The sequence below is a fragment of the Lynx canadensis genome, chromosome B2 (genome assembly GCF_007474595.2).
Source record: "Lynx canadensis isolate LIC74 chromosome B2, mLynCan4.pri.v2, whole genome shotgun sequence".
Classification (NCBI taxonomy): Eukaryota; Metazoa; Chordata; class Mammalia; order Carnivora; family Felidae; genus Lynx; species Lynx canadensis.
In genome coordinates, this window is record NC_044307.1 from 91,360,869 (window position 1) to 91,384,988 (window position 24,120).

Below are 24,120 nucleotides of genomic sequence, written 5' to 3' on the forward strand. Positions count from 1 at the left end.
CTGTTATATACATATATAACATATATATACAGAAAGCATTAGCAGGAGGCCTGCAATCCATTTGTTCCCTTAACCGGGGGTGCTCAGGAAAGAAAGATGTCCTAGTCAAACACCCCTGTAAACATGCTAATGACAGACCTTCTGGTAAATGTACTAATGATATTTACTCGACCTCTAATGTTCTATAGTTACAGGCAAGTCCTTAACTTTATAATGCTTTTAGCTGATGGACATGGTCCCTCTAGGTGGCTCAATGTAAATAAATCTAGAATGTATGGATTCATATGGCATGACTCCCCGAAAAACATCACTAAGCTATATAAGTATCATGGTATAAAATAAACACATTTCATGATTAAAATAGCTCTCTTCTGTAAATGATGCCCTTCATGCTTGAAAATCTGGGCCAGAGCCAATCCTATGCGGCAAGAAAGGACCTGGAAAGCTATGATGGCAGTTTCAGACTTCTCCATGCTTCACTTTTGTCTCACAACTACCTGTATCCTTGAAATTATCAAGTTGGATATTAGCTAACACCTGATTTTTGTGTCTTTTTTTAATATTCCATCCCTTTGTGTTTTATGCATATGTGTTTATGTGCGTGTATATACACATATTTTTAATTTATATGGTAAAATGTGAACATGTCCCAAATAACCCTCTAGTTCCATTTCTATTATCAAATCACCTTTAAGGTTTGTAGCATATCCTTGCATGTATATTCACCCTTGTCTACCCAAACCTAAAATATAAATGTAAGCAAGAACTCTGATTAACTACATCCATAGCACCTAGAACTATGTGGTTGGCACATGTTCACTGAATGAATGGGAATATAAACATATATTTTTTCTTCACATAAGTGGGATTATGCTATATGTAGAGGCCAGCTTCCTTTTTCAGTAAGAGCATATCTTTCAGATCCAGTTCATACAGCTCTACCTCATTTGTTTTAAAGGCTGCAAATTAGCATTTTATAGTATGACTATAATTTATTAATTATATATATACATGTTATATATATAACATATATATAGGTTTGTGGGAACACCTGGGTGGCTCAGACGATTGAGTATCGACTTCGACTCAGGTCATGATCTCGTAGTTCATGAGTTTGAGCCCTGCTCTGGGCTCTCTGCTGCCAGTGAGGAGCTCACTTTGGAGCCTCTGTCCCCCTCTCTCTCTCTCTGCCTCTCTCCCGTGAGCACATGCTCGGCTGTGCTCTCTCAAAAATAAACATTAAAAAAATTTATGAAAAATACAGGTATGTGTTTGTGCTATGACTTCCACACATTAGATCCCTAGAAGTAAAAACATAGGGTTGGTTTTAGGGGGTGCTTTCAAATTACATTCTTTTTTCAGTTTTGCCAATTTGATAAAAATCTCATGTCTTTTTAAGCATCTTTTCTCTAATGCTCAGTATTTTTATTTCTATTATGAAATGTTTTTAACAAATTTCTAAAAATCTCATATATCTTACTAATTTATAATAACTATTAAATATAAAATACATTATTTTACATGCTATTGTTACTCTGTCTCACATTTTAACTTTTTGGAGATGTCTTTGTTGGTCAGAAGTTTTTAATATTTAGGCATCCACATGTGCCACATGTTCCCTTTATAACCTTTGGAGTTTTGCATTTTGCTTAGAGCTTCTCTACCCCCAAGGTTATTTAGATATGCTCTCTTATATTTTTTTTAATGTATTGAGAGTTTTGCTTGATATAGTTAAATTATTAATCCATCTAGAATTTTATGGTGGATTTACCAGATGGAAACACACTATTTTAAAACATTTTAAAATGCAGTATAACTTCCCATATACAGCTCTAGATCAGAGCTAGTTAGCATATGAAATATAAAATAATTGATATCTAAGTAGTGATTGGGATGAGGAAGAGTGTTAAGGAAGAAGGAAAACTTGAGTGTGATTCCCAGTTTGGAGCTTGAGACTGTGAAGCCATATATAAATATACAGGGAAGATGGCAGAGTTTCTGACATGTTTAGTAAGAGATATCCATGGGATATTAGAATAGGAACATACAACTGCATCTGGATATGGCCAGAAGTCATAGGGTAAGATTTGGACTACATAGATTTAAGTGACAAAGGCAAAGAAGTGTTATTTTCCCAGGGTAAATATTCAGAATGAATAAAGAAGATGGCAACTGACCGAGACTTGGAGAATGTAAACATTTCAAGGATGAGGAAAGGAGACAGCAAGGGAGACCGTTAAGAGCAGCTAAGTAGGTGGGGAAAAAAAGAATCAAGTGAAGAAAACCAGAGCAGGATCGCATCATGAAGCCAAAAGGAATGAAAATTTCAAGACTGAGAAAATGATAAGTTACATCAAATATCAAAAATGAGTAGTGTGAAAAGGTTAAAAAAAAAAAAAGAATTGGTTTGAGGACTGCCTTTTTGATTTAATAAATGGCAATCCTGGTAAAAACATTTTATTACCTATGTTGCAACAATAAACAGACTACAATGGTTTGAAAGTCAAAAGAGAAACAGTGAATACAGATTAATATTTCCAGATGATAGGTGGCAAAAAGAGTTTTACTGAATAGGAGTTATTAGAGGGATAGGTTTGAGAAAGGTTTTTTGGTAAAAATGAGAAGGACTTTGCAGTTCTTTTAAGCTGAAGAGACAGTGTCCACTGAGAGCGAGAAGTTAAAGATAACACAGGAAAGAAAAGGGATAACATACAGAGTAAAAGGAATGGGTCCAAGGCAAGCGGAGAAGGGGTCTCTAAGGAACAAGGGATAGCATGATGAATATGGATATGAGGGGGAGGGCTGAGGTTTATTCTGGGTGGTGAAAGGAAAGGCAAAGGATGGGAACTGAGGGACTTCAAGCATGAAGGACTCTACTTCCGTTCAGTAAACACATTGCCCTAAGAATGAGGCACGGCAGGGTAGGGAAAAATGTGGGAGAAGTCTGGTGAAGCTTGGAAATGCTCACTTTAGGAAAACAGAAGAAAAGTGGCTCACAAGTTCCAGGGTGCTCCCAATGATGCAGGTAAATTCAGAGTCTATGAACGTAAAGTGACTCGTATATCACTATGTGATCTTCTTTGCTAGTGCTTAGCATCTGGCTAGAGGCATATATATGATTCAAATGATTCATGGATGGAATTATGCCAGATAGTCAGGGATAAGTTAAGTAAGTTAAGGTTACTGACAAAAGAAAAATTGGTCATGGTGTCCTGGCTACTTCAGAAAGAAAATAAAACCAGGAGAATATGGATCAAAGACAATAATAAATGGAGAGTAAAGAATTAGAGTTCTTGATTATGTTGAAAAACTAGTATTCATCTGTTTTCTACACATGTAAAATCTACCAACAAACATCATTTTAATACCCATGGAAATTCTAAGACACTGTCTTTTCACTTAATGAAAAGAGAGGCTGACAGAAAATAATCACGAGACATTGATTTTGTTTGGACTATTTATGAATAGGCAGGAAGCTCTCAAACTAGAAATAGCGTGTACAGGTCTTTTAAAAACAATAGATGAAGATTATGCACATGAGGTGATTACATTTCATTTTATCTCGTATATAAGAAAAATTGTAAATTGTTCATATCTTTTCAGGGGGAAGAAGTGCAGACAGAAGAGAAGTGGATGAAATCACTAATATTTACCTATGTTCAATTATATCTTAATACTGCTTAGTCAATATTAGACATAGCTTTGTGACAAGAGTTTAGAAATTTTCCTGTCTTTATTTTGGTTAATTTAGAGAGACTTCAATAAAATAAGACTTGGAAGGAAGAAAGAGTACTTTTAATATGAAAACAAAATAGCTAAAGGTTTCTCCATATTAAATTATCTTTATTCTCATGAACAAAACATATTAATATTTTTTGAATGCTACATTTACGCTTAAAAACTTACTCATTCCTCCAAAATAAGCTGAAAAATAACTTCCTCTTACCTGCCGTAAAGTACGTGCCACTATGCTTTCTAATACTGGTCCTCTATCTTCATGCAGCAAATGAACTTCATCAAGAATAAGGAGCTTTACAATTTGGGAAAGAGCTACGTCTCCAACACTCTTTCTTGTCACTACATCCCATTTTTCTGGTGTGGTAACAAGCATCTATAAGATAAAGTGAATTTAAAAAGAGAAAGTATCACGTGGATGATATAAATTTCACCTGTGCCATTCAAAAAGAAATATAATTAGCAGGCTTTATGCAGATCAAATAAAAAGTGTTCAAAATATCCTGGAATGATATCTAATTCACCGTAAACAATGTCACTTCAAGAGTGATATTTCACTCCACTTAAGTTGTGATATTAAGCAGTTATTTAAAACTCAATGAAGATAGTCTGTCAATAAATTGTTATGAAATTATGTTATAAAATACATACCTTCTTTAAAAAGTATCTTATGATATAGAAAACAAATGAGTCTATCTTTTAAACTATAAACACTGATGATGGCCTTTATTTGAAAAGAGACAAAGAAGTGAAACATGTGTTAAAAGGAAATGAAAAGGGGCGCCTGGGTGGCGCAGTCGGTTAAGCGTCCGACTTCAGCCAGGTCACGATCTCGCGGTCCGTGAGTTCGAGCCCCGCGTCAGGCTCTGGGCTGATGGCTCGGAGCCTGGAGCCTGTTTCTGATTCTGTGTCTCCCTCTCTCTCTGCCCCTCCCCCGTTCATGCTCTGTCTCTCTCTGTCCCAAAAATAAATAAACGTTGAAAAAAAAAAAATTTAAAAAAAAAAAAAAAAAAAAAGGAAATGAAAAAGAAACCAAGAATCCACTCTAGGAAAAATAACCTGTCTATACCTATCCAAATTTGAAGGAAGCTTCACTACTAACACAGTTTTTAAAAAAACTGCTCTTTAATATCAACTAATATATACAGTACTTTTATACCAAAAAGTAATATATATAATACATATAACTGGCACATAATGGTAACCCAAAGAGTGAGTCACCGAAGATTCTAGGGCATGCAGAGCAGGAGATAAGCCTAAGGCATTCATGTGAACTTCACAGAAGCAGACCATTTAACATGAAACTGTAATTATAAATCTCTTTGCTTGTCACATACTAAATTGTTTGCGTACTCTAAACTTATCCTGTTGCGAGAAAAAGATGACAAGTTTAATAATATCTTCTACTATAGTAATACTACATTAGGAAAGAAGCCAATGTGTGGATAAATCAAAGAATACAAGATAACACATCAAAATCAAAGCCTTTCTTAGCCAGTAGATCAAGATTAGAGAGACAGATGATAATCACAATTCATCTGTGCTTTGAGGGGGTTGACTAAGATAAGGGTCAGGTTATTCTGACAACATTTTTGTTATGTTATTTCATGCCTGATTAAGTCAGCTCTGGGGACAATAACTTTTTTTTTGATTGGTGAAAATTATGTATAAATTCTTATCCACGATCTAAATTTATCAATATGACCTGTTGCATTATTAGTGATATCACTGCTTTCATTATGAAATGAACTATATCAACCACAAAGTTTAGCAGCTAAACAGAACATTAATTAACAAACTATAAAGAAACAGATTAAGCAATTCATATCAAAGATATGAAATACTACAAATCCAAAGCTACTTAGTTAATTTGCTAACGCTAAATGGCAATGTTGAGATCACATCAAATTTTATTGAAAAGATGTGCTGCTGGAATTAGGTATAAAAAGATGTCTAATAAATTCTGAGATCTAAAATAGGTAAAAAACATTCACTATGCATTAAAATCTCTTTCAACAAATTTAAAATGAACTTCTACTTTGAATAATGATAAACTTAAAATAACCCAGGATATATTAATATAAATATACCCAGGGATCACTTACTAACAACCCTTTTCATTAAAAGTCCTGGAAAACATGCTTATTTTTCAAAACAACAATTTCCTACACTGTATATTTACTATCAAAGTATAAAATAAATAAGCTTATTACTTGCAACTAGTGTCCTCCTTAATGCACATCACGCATTTAGCCCATCCCTCCATCCAACACCCCTCCAGCAACTCTCCACATATATGTTTGTTCTCCATATGTAACAGTCTTTTATGGTTTGCCTCCCTCTTTGTTTTTATCTTATTTTTCCTTCCCTTCCCCTATGTTCATCTGTTTTGTTAATATGAAGCCTGGCTACCTACCTCAACATGAACTTAGAATATTATGCTAATAGTTTCTTATAATTAACTTTCAGAGATAACAATGCGGTAACAAACTGTAAAATCAAATTTTTCAGATATCAAAAAGCTATACCAAGGAAATCTTAAAATCCACTTTAGCATTTTATTATACTTTACTTTCAGCATAATGAGAAGTGGCTTCATTTAAATTACTATTCATCACTTCAGTTCCCTGAACTTAAAACGGCTAGAACATAAAGTGTCACATTTGCTTAATGAATTGGAACTCATGCAAGACATTTCCATCTGCTCTTGTATCAGGGCACGGGTTAACTGTCAGCATTTTTACTGTCAACTTAAATTTCTCTAAATACATGTACTTATTCCCTCAGAAACATAAAAAATCATTACTTGAAACTGCTCCAATTTTATCCTGTCCACTGGGAAAATGGCATAGTTGTGATGCTATATACATATTACGATCATGCCAAAAATTCAGCGTATTGAGTTAAAATGCTCATCCATTTGACAAAAGAACCAAAGGACCTAAGACTTGCCAGAACCAATTAATCTAGTAACGCACTTAAACATTAATATTATTATTTTACCTTTTAAAACACTGTGACCTAAGGGAAGTAGCTTTATCTCTTCATTTTTTCCAGCTTTGAGATATTGAGATGTAATATATGTAAATTTAAGGTGCAAAGGTGATGATTTGATGCAGATACATAATTCAGAATGATTACCACAAAAAGGTTAATTAACCCTTCTATCCCCTCACACTATTATGTGTGTGTGGTGATAACATTTAAGGTCCACTCTATAAATAAATTTCAAGTATATAACACAGTATTGCAAATTAAGTATTGCAACTTAATAGCCATAAGTTTATACCCCTTGACCAATATCTACCCCACTCCCCTATCCTCCAGACCTTGGCAACCACCACTCCACTGTTTAAGTTCAGCTTTTTTATATTCCACATATAAGTGAGAACACACTTGTTTCTCTGTATTGGTTGTTCTGTCTCACTTATTTTATTTAGCATAACGTCCTCAAGTCCATCGTGTTGTTAAAAAGTCTGAGTTACCTTCCCTTTTATGGCTACACAGTATTCTATTGTACATATATATACACTGCATTTTCTTTATCCATTCATCCACTGAGGGGCACTTGGGTTGTTTCTATGTCTTGGCTATTGTTGATAATGCTGCAAAGAGCATGGGGGTATATGAGGATGAATTTTGTCAAATGATTTTTTTTCTGCATCCATTAAGATGATCATATGATCATCTTTCTCTTTCATTCTACTAATATGATCCTCTCTTCCATTCTATTAATATCAGTATGATCCAATATTAATATTTAGATTTTCTATTTCTTAATGAGTCAACAGGTTGTGTGTTTCTAAGAATTTATACATTTCTTTTAGGTTATCCAATTTGGTGATGTTTAGTTGTTCATGATATTCTCTTTTGTGATCCTATGTATTTCTACAGTGTCAGCTGTAATGTTTCATCTTTCATTTTTTATTTTATTTGTCTTTTTTCCTTAGTCAGTATAGCTAAAGGTTTGTCAATTTTATGTTTTTTAGTAAACCAGCCCTTATTTTGTTGACATTTTCTATTTTTTTAATGTCTATTTCATTTATTTCTGCTCTGATCATTGTTATTTCCTTTTTGTACTAACTTTGGGTTTAGTTTGTTGTTCTTTTTCTAGTTCCTTGAGGTATAGGTTAGGTTGTTTGTCACCTTTTTCTGCCTTAATGTAGGCGTATCGTAATAAACTTCCCTCTTAAAACTGTTTTTGCTGCATCCCATACACACTTAAACATTACTATTAAAAACTTTCCTTACATCTGTATATATTAAAATTACAGTGTTTAGTTTTCTATGATTGTATCATGACTATTATGAATGAAATCTTATGGTATTTGTCTTTCTCTGACTTATTTCACTTAATATTATACTCTATAGCTCTATCCACGTTACTGTAAATGACAAGATTTCATCCTTTTTTTGAGTGAATATATTCCTTTATATATATAAAATACCACTTCTTTATCCATCCGTCAGTGGACACTTGGGCTATTTCCATAGTTTGGCTATTGTAAATAATGCTACAATAAACACAGGGTGCATGTGTCACTTGGAATTAGTGTTTCTGTATTTTGGGGACAAATATCCAATAAGTGTGATTACTGGAACATAGGGTAGTCCTATTAATATTTTCAGGAATCTTCATACTGTTTCCCACAGTGGCTCCATTAACTTGCAATCTCACCAACAGTGCACAAAGGTTACTTTTTTGTCTGCATCCTCTCCAATGCCTGCTTTTTCTGTTTTTTTATTTTAGCCATTCTGACAAGTGTGAGGTGATCTCATCATAGTTTTAATTCACATTTCCCTGATGAGTGATGTTGAGCATCTTTTCACGTGTCTGTTAGCCATCTGGATGTTTTCTTTGGAGAAATGTCTGTTCATGTCTTCTGCTCAGTTGTAATTGGATTATTTGTTTTTTTGGGTGTTGAGTTGTATAAGTTATTTATTTTGGATACTAACCCTTTATAGGATATGTCATTTGCAAGTATGTTCTCTCATTCAGTGGGTTGCCTTTTAGTTTCGTTGATTGTTTGCTTTGCTGTGCAGAAACCATTTATTTTGATGTAGTCCCAATAGTTTAGTTTTACTTTTATTTCCCTTCCTTAGCAGACAGATCTAGAAAAATGTTGTTACAGCCTCTTGAGGTAGGCCTGTATTACTATAAACTTCCCTGCTAGAACCACTTTTGCTGCATTTCAAAGATTTTGGACCACTGTGTTTTCCTTTCCATTTGTTTCTATGTAATTTTTGATTTCTTCTTTGCTTTCACAGTTGACCCATTCATTGTTTAGTATCATGTTATCTAACCTCCATGTATTTGTGCTCTTCCCAGATTTTCTCTAATGCTTGATTACTATTTTCATAGTTTTGAGGTCTGAAAAGATGCATGGTACAATTTTGTTTTTTTTTTTACTTTTTTGAGACTTGTTTTGTGGCTTAATATGTGATCTGTTCTGGAGGATGTTCCATGTACACTTGAAAATGGGCATTCTGCTGTTTTAGGATGGAATGTTCTGAATATGTATGTTAAGTCCATCTGGTCCAGTGTGTCATTCAAAGCCACTGTTTCCTTGTTGATTTTCTGTATGGATAATCTGTCCATTGATTTAAGTGGGATGTTAAAGTCCCCTATTATTGTATTACTATTGATTATTTCCTTTATGTTTGGAAAGGAAACGTATATTATGTATCTGGGTGCTCCCATTTTGGATGCATAAATATTTACAACTATTATATCCTCTTATTGGACTGTCCCCTTTATTATTATATAGTGCCCTTCTTTGTCTCTTGATAGTCTTTGTTTTAAAGTCTCTTTTGTCTGATAGCAGTATTGGTATGCCAGCTTTCTTTTGACATCCATTCGCATGATAAATGTTTCTCCATCCCCTCACTTTCAATCTGCAAGTGTTTTTCAGTTGAAATGGAGTCTCTTGGAGCAGCAATGGATGGGTCCTGTTTCTTTATTAACTTTGCAACCCTTTTGATTGGAGTGTTTAGTCCATTTACATTCAAAGTAATTACTGATATGTATTTATTGCCATTTTGTTACTTGGTTTATGGTTGTTTCTACTATCAAGTAAATTTTTAAAATGGGTCTTACAACTGATGAAATATGGTACATTTAGTTCAAAATGTTAGGGGTCTATTAACTAAACTAAAGAGCAATATTCAAGAATGTTTGCTTAACACATCTTCTATAGTGACAACACTCAGACTGGAATTGTTACAAATCACATTCTAGTGTTATAGACTAGACCAGGCAACAGTTTGCAGGATTTTGGAACTCTATTTTCCTTTTTAAAATACATAATGACATGCCCACTCAACCAAGAAGTTTATAAATTACATGAATGTTTTAATTTAAAGAATAAAGGTAAAGTGTCACAGGGTTTAGATTCAATAAACATACATATAATTACAGTTATACTAACCTCTGCTATACAAATGTCAGCTTTGATTGATGGCAACAGCCCCCATAATGGAATGTGACAGCTTGCAAATTATACCTGCCCCTGGGGACACTACAACAAATCAGTTAGTTCCAACTATTTCCTTTTCTACATTTTATGTTCTTTCCTCTCCCATCAATTAACATGTGTGAGTACATGCTCACACATGTAAAGCACAAAGTCTTCTGAAGTATCTAGTTTTATTTATGTCAAGGACCACAGCTTTCAATTATAAAATAAAAATATTAAGATTAATTGGAAAATCTTCAAGTACAGAAGTATTCTTACCTCATATTTTTTTTTTTTGAAAGTACAGATATGGTCAAGCAAAAGCATAAAGAATGTAATCTAACATGTATCTTGGTGTTTTCATGTTAGCAAAAACACTGAAACTATTTTTGGTTAACATTTCATAGGTAACATTTACTAAATAAAGTATAATTCAATAAGAAATTCTAAAACCCTTGAAGGAACAGAACATAGAATGCTGGGAAAGGGAGAAACATTTAAAATACTTTCTAGACTACATGTGTTTACAGCTGGAGTAGAATTCTCTTTGCAGCTCTTTTTGTTGATTGAAAGCACTTGCCAACAATCTCAGACCATACATACTGAAGTCTAGCCATCAGCATAAGCCTATAAAGAGTACAATGCTTGGTTACTCTAAAACTTAACTAATTATACTAACAGAGAAAAATACAGAAATTGTTATATTAGTGTGTATAAAAGCCATAAAGACCTTGCTCTCATCTCTAAATGCTTGTCCATAATACTCCAGTATTTCATTCCATTAAAATCTCATAGACGAAGGGTCTAAAACAATTTACAATGATTCCTCTTCTGCTGACTCATGAAGACAGATTTTTGACATGTGAATAATTTGTGGTAGAAACTTGTCCTGTGATAAGTTCTATTCTGCACATTATGACTCATAGGGAACAGGTTTCCTTGGTACTATAATGTTTTTTCTCTTTCCTGCCACATGTGCAAAGCTCAGTTTGAGGATCAATTTCTTACAAAAACACTTTAAAATTTCATACTGCAATGCCAAACTACTAAAAGCTCAAAAGTGATGAGCTAAAAAAAAATGTATTTTGTAGTAATCAACAAAAATGATTCCAAATAATACCAATTTTATCTCTTCAAACTAATACCAGACATTCACTGTTGAGAGATTCCGCCAATTCAAGAACAATTAATCAAAAGTTTACTTGGGGTCTACTATTGGACAGGAGAGACAGATGAAGGGAGGATTTTAAAATCTTATCAACAAATTATGGCAGGACATAAGCTGCTGAAAATTACTACAATTAAGAAAATCAGCTGTCCTTATTGAATACCTACTTCAATTATTTGATACCTTTCTATTTAGAAAAAGAACACAGGCAGGACATGTGTTCTATTTAATCACAACTTATGGTTATCCAAAGGAGAGCTTCTCTACAGAAGTTTGTACATAACTGCATGTCTAGAGATAGGTGTCTGTGGTTAGGAATACAAACATAAAGGCAAGAAGTTTAGAAGCTTAAACGAGAAACGCAGCAAAGAAGAAATGTGGTCCAAACACTTCCTCACATAATGTTACAAAATGATTTCGTCAACGATAGTGGGCAGCTGACCCCACTGAGTCAACTGCTGCTGCCTCTGCCCACCAGAGTATAAACTACACACATAGTGCCAATATGACTTCAGTGCAGATCCATGTGAAATTTTACATTTTCTGCATTTTTTTTCTCCTATTCCTTCCACTTCTAAGAAACTTACAGCACCAAAAAAGAGATCAAAAAACAATTGTTTGTTATTGGCTTTGAAGTGACTTAACAGAAATTCACACACATACACTAAAATGGAGGCTTAGGAAAGTGATACAGGACAAAGGCAAATACGCCCCAAGCCAATACTGTATCTGTGAGGAAGCACAAAACCTGACTGTACACTTTCTTGACACCCAATTGAAAAAGAAAAACTGGGAGTGATCTCAGCAAAATAGTAGCATAGGAATTTTGTGTTCGTCCCCTCCCCCAGAAAAATCAATTTGAACAACTATCTGTGAATGAAAATAACTTCACTTCACAAGAGCTAAGGATTCCAGGTGAGGGATTACAGCACATGGGTGAAGTACAGAAGTAAGAAAAGATGCACTGAGGGGAGTAGGAAAGATAGATTCATGTCACCACCCATCCCCAAGCATCCCTCCTTTAAGCCCAGGCAGCCCAGTGCAGAGAAATTCTTTCCCTCATTGCAGAAGGAAATAAGTGTCCATTTTTATCACAGACCCCAGAGCTGGCCTACCCCAGTACCGGGCCAACTCCACAGGCTTTAGATGCTCCTCGGGGGCTCCCGCAAACCTAGGCTCCTGGCTCACCCTAGCACCCATTGGCCCAAGCAGCCCAGAGCAGCATCCACAGCCTCAGGAAGCATCCATGGCACAGGCCACCAGCAGGCTTCTGTGAACCCTGGTCTATGTACACGCAAAGGCGCTAATCACATCATTAATCACAGAAATGCAAATCAAATCCACAATGAGCTATCACCTAACACCTGTTAGGATGACTATTACTAAAAAGGATGCCAGTGTATGTAGAAGGAAAATGCTCCCCAAGTGATTTTGGTATTGCAACTTGAGTTAACAAAATTGGCTACATCTGTCAAATTTCTAGGACCTCAGGACTCCAATAGCCATTCTCTATTCAGTTAACTAAACTGTTTTGACCATACTATCCAGATTTCTTTCAAGCAAATCACTAGCCAAAATGATTTTACCACACTAGCGGCAATGGTTGGGAGCTGAAGTTATACTGTAGTTTAACCTGCATGGGGTATTTCCATTACCTTTACTAATTTATCATGGAGAAATAGCTTTGTATCTTAACTAGAATTTGTTTAATAATGCTTAATATGTTATTTTTTGAAACTATGCATTTTCCCTTTGTAGGAAGAGTCAGTGTTGTATTTAGTGTTCATATCATCAAACTGCAAAACCTCAATCATTAATAGATATATTAGCTATAAGGAGTGGAGCCATTTTGGAGGTAATTTGGCAAAATCTCTCAAAATTTTAAATGCACAAACCCTAGGTCCAGCAACTCATTTCCAGAATTCTAATCTCAAAAAAAGGCCTACAAATCAAAGAGAATGAAATCTTGCCATTTGCAACTATGTGGATGGAACTGGAGGGTATTATGCTAAGTGAAATTAGTCAGAGAAAGACAAAAATCATATGACTTCACTCATATGAGGACTTTAAGAGACAAAACAGATGAACATAAGGGAAGGGAAACAAAAATAATATAAAAACAGGGAGGGGGACAAAACAGAAGAGACTCATAAATATGGAGAACAAACTGAGGGTTGCTGGAGGGGTTGTGGGAGGGGGGATGGGCTAAATGAGTAAGGGGCATTAAGGAATCTAGTCCTGAAATCATTGTTGCACTATATGCTAATTTGGATGTAAATTTTAAAAAATATAAAAGAAAATTTTTTAAAAAAAAGGTCTACACACACAAATGGACATTCATGAAGCTTTTTAGAAGGAAATAATGTAGATGTATACATACTGATATTAAGTTAAAAAATATGATGCATTTTACACAAAGACACACAAATATATGAAGTATGATTCTGTTTTTAATACACTAAAAGAAAATACACACACACACACACACACACACACACACACCTCTGCATTCTCCAGGTGTTAAGCTGAAATGTTTAGGAAGCTTTTCTTAAACCATAATACCCTACTAATAATTCCCTTCCATAGGCTTCTCTGGCATTTTTGTGCCCATATTTTCTATCAGCATAGTATTTATTACACTATATTGCTTACTTAAATATCTGCTTCCCTCAATAGACACAGGCACTGAAAAGACAAGGACAGTGACTGTCTTGACAGATACTCTTTCCACAATGTCTTAAAGTGGTCTGGCATGTGGTACATACTCAAGAACTGTTGGTGAATCATATTTTTTGCAGGTAATTATTACTCATAATACTGGTGGTAACTCTTCTTGCCTAATAAGAAAATAGAATATTTCTACACTTAATGGTAGGATTTATACAATTTATCTTCCATATAGATATTTGGTTTAAAAGTTATGTTCAATACACTGTCACATAATGGATTTTGTGAATTAGCCAGAGGAATGCTCACCTCTCTAATCTATTCATGTACATTTACCAAATGGAAAAATCTCAAAACATATTCAAAGAAAGAGGGTTATTTACTGAGTCCTGGACAAAGAAGATGCTGCTCACCCTGTGCCTTGGGGGATGACAGTCCCAGTATCTGGATGTTATTTCCCTTCAATGAATGTTGTTGAGAAAAGATGAGACTTTAATAGCTCTTCATGGATTAAGTTAAGTGGCTTGAATCTCTGTCTTATTGGGAAAAGCAGACTTGTATTTCAGAGTATCACTCAAAGAGGAGTGAATATAATTTGAACATTCTGTAATCAGGACTTAGAGATTTTTTATAATGCTCCTCTCCTGCCCTCCCACCCCTATTCCACCAAGCCAACCCCAGGCCTTTCCCAACAGAACAGGCCATCATTTCTGATGTCCCATATGCAATAGCTGAGGTGTCCTAACTTAATTTCCTCCAACCAAGAAGAAAAGTGGGTAGTCCTATTAATATGGACTGAAACTTTATTTCTATAAACACAATTTATTAGTACTTCTAAATCTAAGTATTCTTATGGGCGTGTCTCACTTATCAATACAGTATCTCTGATATATTGTGCTTAAGGAGAACACATTCAATATCTTTCAGCGATGCCTCTATTAAGTATTTATTGTGTATCTATCTACTACCAAAAATCTTAGTTTCCCTCATAATAAAATGAAGAAATAACAGTACCTACATATCAGCGGATTATAATGAAAATGGAACACATTAATATACATAAAATATTTAGGATAATGCTTGACATGTAATAGGGATCAATTAGATTTTCTAACATCATCAGCATCATCCTGTGTCTCCTCACTGTAATGTACCAGACACTAAGTTATGTACTATGCTATGGTGAGGAAAGATAAAGGCAGACAGATAAAGCTCTTGATATCATAAAGCTTACATTGTAATGCAGGTGGAGTGGTAGTAGGCATTATACAAAAAAAACTGTGAAATGCAAGATTTTACTTGTGATAAGGTACTAAAGACAACTTAGATACTATTCATGATGCAACAAATTGTTAGGAAAATTTGACCTAACCAGAGAAACCAGAAAAGGGTTTATCAAGAAAGTGACATTTGAGGGGCACCTGGATGGCTCAGATGGTTAAGCGTCCAACTCTTGATTTCAGCTCAGATCATGATTTCACAGGTTTGTGGGTTTGAGCCCTATGTTGGGCTCCGTGCTGACAGTGCAGAGCCTGTTAGGGATTCTCTCACTCCCTCTCTCTCTCTGTCCCTCCCCCACTTGCACATGCTCTGTCTCTCTCAGCAATAAACTTTAAAAAAGGAACCAATATTTGATTTAACATCTAAAAGATGAAAGGCAATTAATGAGGTGAAGGAGAAAAAGAGAGTTACAGGCAGAAGCAGAGCATGTACATAGAGCATGTGGGGGACAACATGGATGGAAGAGAGTAAAGACAGGCAGAGTAAAGGGCTGGGCACAGAGGCTGAGAGGACTGAAGTTTGGTGGGAAAGAGATGGGAAGGGTCAGATGATGCATAGCCTTTCAGCTACCTCTAGCTACTCTTTTCACACTGTAGAGCAGCCTGGAAAACTATTAGTGGCTTTCTTTTCCTTCCTTTCTCTTGTCTCGTCTTGTCTACTCCCTCCCTCCCTCCCTCCCTCCCTCCCTTCCTTCCTTCCATTCATTCATTCTGATTTTTCTTTAACATTTATTTATTTTTAAGAGACAGAGAGAGACAGAGCATGAGCAGGGGAGGGGCAGAAAGAGAGGGAGACACAGGATCCGAAGCAGGCTCCAGGCTCTGAGTTGTCAGCACAGAACCCGACATGGGGCTCAAACCCATGAACCACAAGATCATGACCTGAGCCAAAGTCGGACACCTAACTGACTAAGCCCAGGTGCCCCTCATTCGTTCATTTTGGATTGCTGTTTTTCATAGGAGAGGGTATGGGAGTGAAAAGGGAAGGATGAAACCGTTCAGACTGCATTTCTGGCAACTTAAGGGGAAAGAATAGAAGGGAGCAAGTTGGATGCTGGTACCCCAGTTAGAATACTATAGAAGGAATCAAGGTGAGAGATGATAGAGGCATTAGTGAAGGAAGCATTAGTGAAGATGGGGAGGATATGGATGAATGTGAGAAACACACAGGAGATAAAATAAAAAATTAATAAGAACTGGTGCTGGATTGACTGTATTCACCTTACATTTATTTATTTATTTTTTTAATTTTTTTAACGTTTATTTATTTTTGAGACAGAGAGAGACAGGGCATGAACGGGGAGGGTCAGAGGGAGGGAGACACAGAATCTGAAATAGGCTCCAGGCTCTGAGCGGTCAGCACAGAGCCCGACGTGGGGCTCGAACTCACGGACCGCAAGATCGTGACCTGAGCCGAAGTCGGACGCTCAACCGACTGAGCCACCCAGGCGCCCCAACCTTACATTTAAATATAGAGTATATTTAAGCGTTATCTTTCCCCAGAGAAAAGTAATGTAAAAATATATTCTGCTGAAAATTTCCCATGCATCAGATATTTTACATCTCTCTGCTCTCTTCCTGGTTCAGGATGAAATAATCACAAATGAAACATTAAGAAATAGTTAATATAGCTACAAGTTACCCTGGAGAAAAATTTTCAAACTTGATTTGAAAATATAACATAAGAAAATTAAAGTTGGTTAGCCTCTTCATCTTTTCTAGGCCCATTAGCTGCCATACTGTTACTTATGCAACAAACTACGTTTTACAGATTTACCTCAATAGCTGTAGGGTAACAGTTGAGGTTAGAAAACAAACAAAAAAACAAAACAAGATATAAAGGAATACTAGAAACTGAGGCCTGTTTTTATAAAAAATAATTAGTTATTCAAAAATTTTAAATGTAGGTTTCACTGGATAGCCTTTGAAAATTAAAGAAAAACACCCACTTTAAGGGATGAGCAATTACAAAAGACCATAGATAAAACATCCTTTAATATTCAGTACATCTCATATTTCTGAGGAAGATAAAAGAAATTTTTCACAATGATACTAATGTTTGTGGTTAGCGAGTTCCCATCTTAAAACTTATAGGTGGCAGGATTTTTCTGAAATTTAATGAGTAAAAGAAGACTTAAAATCAGCATCATAAATATTGAACATTTATTTTTGCTTCCTTGTTTATAGGGAAAGTAGACTGTTTCTAAGCATGCTATGCACTGTATCATTTTACAATAATATACATTGTTATATTTTACTTTAAGAGAAAGAAAACACTAAGCTTTTTATTGGTTTTTGCTCTGTATTTGGGTAAGTTAGCATGATAAACTTTGCAGTCAGTGCTCTTGAAGTAATTTAAAAATATGTTTTCTAATACTTTGCTTTGTTTTATATTCTTATGGGACACTGTGTAAAAAAATCAGCGGTGCCTGGGTGGCTCAGTCAGTTAAGCGTCCAACTTGGGCTCAGGTCATGGTCTCAAGGTTCGAGGGTTCAAGCTCCATGTCAGGGTCTGTGCTGTTGACTCAGAGCCTGGAGCCTGCGTCAGATTCTGTCTCTCTTTCCCTCTCTGCCTCTCTCACTCACAAATGAATAAACATTAAAAATATATATATATAAAACAATCACATGATAGAAACAAAAAGTAACTAAATTGTGGTATTAAGCAGACAAAAAGAAAAAAAGAAACGATTAAGAATAGGACCCCCCCCTTCACTCCTGTGATACAATGAAATAAGCTATTTTTCTGCAAAGTAACACTCATGGATTAGGCAAAATTGTTATTCCAAATTTTTTTTTAGTAAAGGCAAAGATAATTAGATTCCCAAGTGCTTTTAAATTATACTCTAAGGGTCTCAAATAATACATAATTTGCATCCATAAAACAGATTTTTATGTCTCAAAAATTATAGTTCTTTCAGGACTCCCTTTCATCCAACTATATTAAGAACAAAACAGTTAAAAACAGTAGTTTATACACAGAAGTGGGCTTTTTTACTCAAAGCATTTTAATATATTTATGAGTAGCTGTTAAACCTTGCAAAAGTAAAAATAATACCTAACACTAAGAATTCCAAGATGCTTCAGAGTAATTTATAGCTTACTTACTAATAAAAGTAATGAGACACTCTTCAAAATAGAGCTCTCATTACTTCTTAATGGCATGTGCTCAAATGCAGGAAATGGTTGGCCTGGCAAATAATATTGACATTTCATCATGGATTTTAAAAGTGGTAGCTTTTTAATGCCATTATGTTTAAGCACATGGTTAAACCTTTTTAAACTAATCATTCTTTTTAGAGATTGGCTGCTTTCAGATTTCAAGTTCTATTCCCCTTTTTTAAGATCTCTAACTAAAAGGAAGCTTAAAATTTTCATTTTGGTTATTGTTTAATTACACAAAATTAGAAATGAAAATCAGGAAAAAAAGACTAGAAAAAGCAAAATGTTTATGTTATTAAAGGATTGAAAAGTCATTACTGCCACCAAAAACACACTGATTGTGTTTGTGAAGTCACTTGAAAAATTAAGCTTAAATACAAGAATCACCTTCAAAACCAGAAAAGAATACTGTTGCTGTCTACTATTCTTATTCTGAAATAAGTACTTTAAAAAACAAATCCCAACACCAAACAAATGAAGGCAAGAAGGGAAATAAGCAACATTATAACAAATATAAATACCACAATAACTTCTAAACTAAATCCATATCTTAGAATATTTAGATTCATCATTGAATTGCATCTATGCAGAAGTAGCTCAATGAATAGTGACTTCAAATGATTAGCATTCTTTACTGATTTCATGAAATAGGCACACAGTATTTTAGTGAGCTAGATAAATGACTTTATCTTGAATGTCAGTTATACATGGCAGAAGTTCAGATTTTTACAAAACCCAGAAGTTGAAACAAATCTTTCATGCTGATAAAGTCTACTCTGTGCATCATTTCATTTCCTCTTAGTTTTTTATTCCATATTTCACTAGCATGTCGTTTAAATGTATGCTATTTTCTCTTAGCTCTTCATACCAAATAGAGCCACTGGATGAGACAGGGAGGTGGGGGAGAGGTAATGATTATTATAAGTAAGCTATAAAACTATGCTGGATTTTCCAGAGCAAAATATAATTAACAGCAATATGGCAATCTCAGTGCCTATATATGTAATATAAAGAGACAGGGACTGGGGGGCACCTGTGTGGCTCAGTCGGTTAAACATCCAACTCTTGGTTTTGGCTCAGGTCATGATCTCAAGGTTTGTGGGTTCGAGCCCCACATCGGGCTCTCCGCTGACAGGACAGAGCCTGCTGGGGATTCATTCATTCTCTCCCCCCCCCCCTTTCTCTCTCCATCTCTCCCTTAATCTCTGTCCCTCCCCTGCTCACTTGCTCTCTCTCTCTCTCTCTCTCTCTCTCAAAAATAAATAAACTTAAAAAAAGAGCGAGAGAGAGAGAGAGAGAGAGAGAGAGACAGGGACTGGAAGTTAAGCTGGTTTCTAGTACGACTATAGTTAATGATAAAAAAGGATAACATCAAACTGATTTGGTAATGAGAAATTATGAAAAGACAAATCAATGCAAATGCCATTCCTAGTCACCAATATGAATGTGTTAAAATGCTGGTCCTTACAGGGTTGTTTTGAAGTTTCAACATTATTAAGCATTTATGCCAAGTTTTCAAAACTACTGAGCTATTTTATTTATATGTTTTAATTTTTAGTACAGATTTCTAGTCAATCATGCACACTCTGATTTTTCTAATAGGAATAGTTTAAAAACTGTAAATAAATATCAAAGCAAGAATTAAATAAACCATGTAATATACATACAATGTTGTATATTTCTGAGGAGAGAAGGCTCTCCAGGATCCTTGCAAAGCTGGAAACGGAGATTTCTCAACTGTACAACTGAAAATTGTATCAAAATTGCTTCAGCATCAAGGAAGCCTGACATCTGTAAACGTGTCCTTAGAATGAAGCCCAGAAACTGTTAAAATCTATGACAGGGGAGTATCTTAATAGTGATTGGTTTCTTTCTTGACTGCAGCAGGATATTCTGTATACTGAAACTCCATGCCCCTTAACAAAAGAAAAAGCATATGTATGCACATACACTGCTTCAGCTTCTGTCCTTTGTATTTCTACAATGCTTCCTTTAAGCACTACATTGTCACTGTCCAATAGAACTTTCTGTGATGACAGTAATGTTCTGTACCTGAATTATCTAATTTGGTAACCACTGGTGATTACTGAGCAGCTGAAATGAGGCTAGTGCAAATGAGGGAAATAAGTTTTAATTTTCCAAAATTTTACTTAATTTTAATTTAAAAAGTCACATGTGGCCAGTGGCCAGTATACTGAACAACACTGCCCTATATTCTCAATTTAATAAATGAGGACACCATACAAACACATGGTTTGTACTGAATATGGCAGGTTTGTGTGTGTGGTCCTTTTCCAACAATCAGTAATCTACTTTGTATGATTATTTAATGTCATGCAAACTATTTGTAAAGACACATCACCAAAGAAGATATACAGATGCCAAAAAAGCACATGAAAAGATGCCTAACATCATTAAATGTCATTACATTATTATAGATATATATCTACTGACATGAATCATTGTTTATGGTATATTGTCAAAACAAATAAAGCAATTTATTTGTATGGTTTTATTAAAAGAAAGCTAATGCCTATTAAGAACTTATATACCAAGCACTGTTCTAAACAATTCACATGTATAAAATCAATTAACTCTCATGTACCACTATGCCATACTGCCTTTTATTAAATATATGAATATACCTTAGCACAAGAATGAAAAATGGAAAGTATGTACTTGTAATAACTTGTGTTTGGATATGTTATTTTTGGCTATTTTTAAATTTCTTGTAATGAAAGAATATGTATTACAATGAGATAAAAACAATAAAAAATGTAAAGTATTAAAAAGAAATTAGGGGCGCCTGGGTGGCGCAGTCGGTTAAGCGTCCGACTTCAGCCAGGTCACGATCTCGCGGTCCGTGAGTTCGAGCCCCGCGTCGGGCTCTGTGCTGACTGCTCAGAGCCTGGAGCCTGTTTCCGATTCTGTGTCTCCCTCTCTCTCTGCCCCTCCCCCGTTCATGCTCTGTCTCTCTCTGTCCCAAAAATAAATAAACGTTGAAAAAAAAAAAAAAAAAAAAAAAAGAAATTAAATACTTAGGATCTGTAATTCTAGGGTGTTGTGGGCAATTTTCCCCTACTTTTCAAAAAAATTTGAATCTCTTTTCAGTCAGTGTTGCATTGCCATTATAATAGTGTTTTTCAGGGGCTTCAAGGTCTGCAAAATAATTCAAAATAAACAGCTGCTATCTCCCACTTAACACTTTTATAAACTGTTCTTTCTCTACTCTATGGACACTAGATAAAATTGCATAATAACAGGAAGAGTTAGCAAAAACTAACCAAAACATATAGAATTTATTTGAAAATATACCCTGAAATAACCAAAACAACTCTGAAAGAGAACAAAGTAGGAGGACTCACAGGATTTCAAGACATATTATATAGCTATAGTAGTCAAGACAGTGTGGTATTGGCATAAAGATAAACATACAAAATCAACAGAACAGAATTCAGAAAGAGTCACACATATATGGTCAATTGGTTTCAATAATAAGTGCCAAAGCAATTCAATAGAGTAACTCTTTTCAACAAATGGTGCCCAAACAGCGGGTATCCATATGCAAAAATAGTGAACCTCACCCCTTACTCCTACCTTTCACAAAAATCAACTCAAAATGCATCATATCCTAAAACTAAGAAATTTCTAGAAGAAAACATAGGAGAAAATAATACTTATCTTGTGCTTAGGATATATTTTTAAAACAGGACACAAAAAAGAATGAACTATAAAAGAAAAAGTCAATAAATTGGGACTCTATAAAAATTAAGTATTTGATTTTCAAAAGACATTGCTATGAACATGAAAAGGCAGGTCATTAACTAGAAGAAAATACTGCAAAGCACATACCGAACAGAGGATCTGCATTTAGAGTCTTACACAAGTCTTGTGACTCAACAGTAAGACAAACCACCCGCTTAAAATACTTTAAACAAGGCAAACTATTTGCAAAGACACATCACCAAAGAAGATATACAGATGCCAAAAAGGCACATGAAAAGATGCCTAACATCATTAGTCATTAGGGAAATGCAAATTAAAACCACAATGAGATGCTACTACATAGCCACTAAAACAACTAAAATTAAAAAAAAAAAAAATCATGTAAGTGTTATAGAGGATGTAAAGGAACCAGAATTTTCATACATGGCTATTAGGAATATAAAATGGTACAGCCATTTTGGAAACAGTTTGGTAGTTTCTTAAAAAGTTAAACATGCATCGGGGTGCCTGGGTGGCTCAGTTGGTTAAGCGTCTGACTTCAGCTCAGGTCATCATCTTGCGGTCCATGAGTTGGCGCCCCAAGTTGGGCTCTGTGCTAACAGCTCAGAGCCTGGAGCCTGCTTTGGATTCTGTGTCTCCTCTTTCTGCCCCCCCCCCCCCCACACTCTGTCTCTGTCTCTCAAAAATGAATATTAAAAAAATTTTTTTAAGTTAAACATGTATCTACCATATCCCCAACAATTCTACTCCTAGGTACTAACTCCAAAGTGAAAACCATATGTCCACAAAAATACTTATACAATAATATTCACTGTAGCTTTATTTGTAATAGTGAAATACTAGAACCAAGGCAAATATTGGTCAAAATTAAATGGATAAACAATTTGTGATATATTCATGCAACTCAACATTAGTTAGCAGTACAAAGGAATGAACCATTAATATATGCAACAACATGGATGAATACCAAAATAATTAGGTTGAGTTCAAGAAGTCAGATAGAAAAGTACATACGGACCCTTACATACAATTTATGAAAGTGTAAGCAAACCTATAGTGACAGAAAGCATTTCAGTGGTTGCCTGGGGATGACAGTTGTGGAGGGAGAGTACAAAGGGGTGTGAAGAAACTTTTAGGGCTGATGAATATGTTCATCAATTTGATTGTGTTGGTTTCACTCATATACACATATGTCAAAACTCATTAAATTGTATTCTTTAAATATGTACAGCTATTTTGTACACTACTTATACCTCACTAAAGCTAAAATAAAATGTTTAAAGACCAAGCGTATACATGTATTAAATTTAACGTGGTAGTATCTACTGCTTTCCTTAGAATACAATTATTATTTTCTTTTCTAGTAAGAAATTTAGGAATGAATCTCAAATTTAGGAATGAATAGCTTTCATCCTTTAATAAAAAGAGGGTCAAACTGAACATAAGAGCTTTTTTTAAGCCAAGCTTTTAAGAGGTTTTCTCCAAGGATCAATTCCACAGATTACTGTTCTGCCAAAGGGAAAAGTCAAAGGATATTCCACTTACAGCCAAACAAGCACCATTCACATTTACTATCCTGTCATTTCTAAAACTGGGGGGAAGGTCACCACATTTTTCTCTTCTCTTTGGTTGTTAACAGCCAGGCAGAGTTTGAAGAGTCAATGTAACATAAATCAAGTCTCTGGGGTTATTACTCGTGAAGTATAGTGGGTAAGGAGCAGAATTAAGAACCCAATAAAGAAGCAGAAAGGAGCTAACATTTGTTGAAGGCCGACTACGTGCAAAACACTATCTTCAAAATATTTTTATATATTATATTAAATAACAATAGGAAAACATTTTGAATATTTTAGTTCTCTATAACTTGAAGGAACAAAGCACTGTACAATGAAAATGTTTTTAAGGCAAATAGGAATGACTAGAGGGC

General features: G+C 35.0%; 1 protein-coding gene across 1 annotated transcript in view; it reads right to left on the reverse strand.

Annotated features, from left to right (window-relative positions):
* Nucleotides 1-24,120, reverse strand: part of ASCC3 (activating signal cointegrator 1 complex subunit 3) — a 362,261-nt gene that overhangs the window by 217,866 nt on the left and 120,275 nt on the right. Inside the window, 1 exon segment of the mRNA XM_030317096.1 lies at nt 3,947-4,111. Coding sequence (XP_030172956.1) covers nt 3,947-4,111 — 165 coding nt within the window.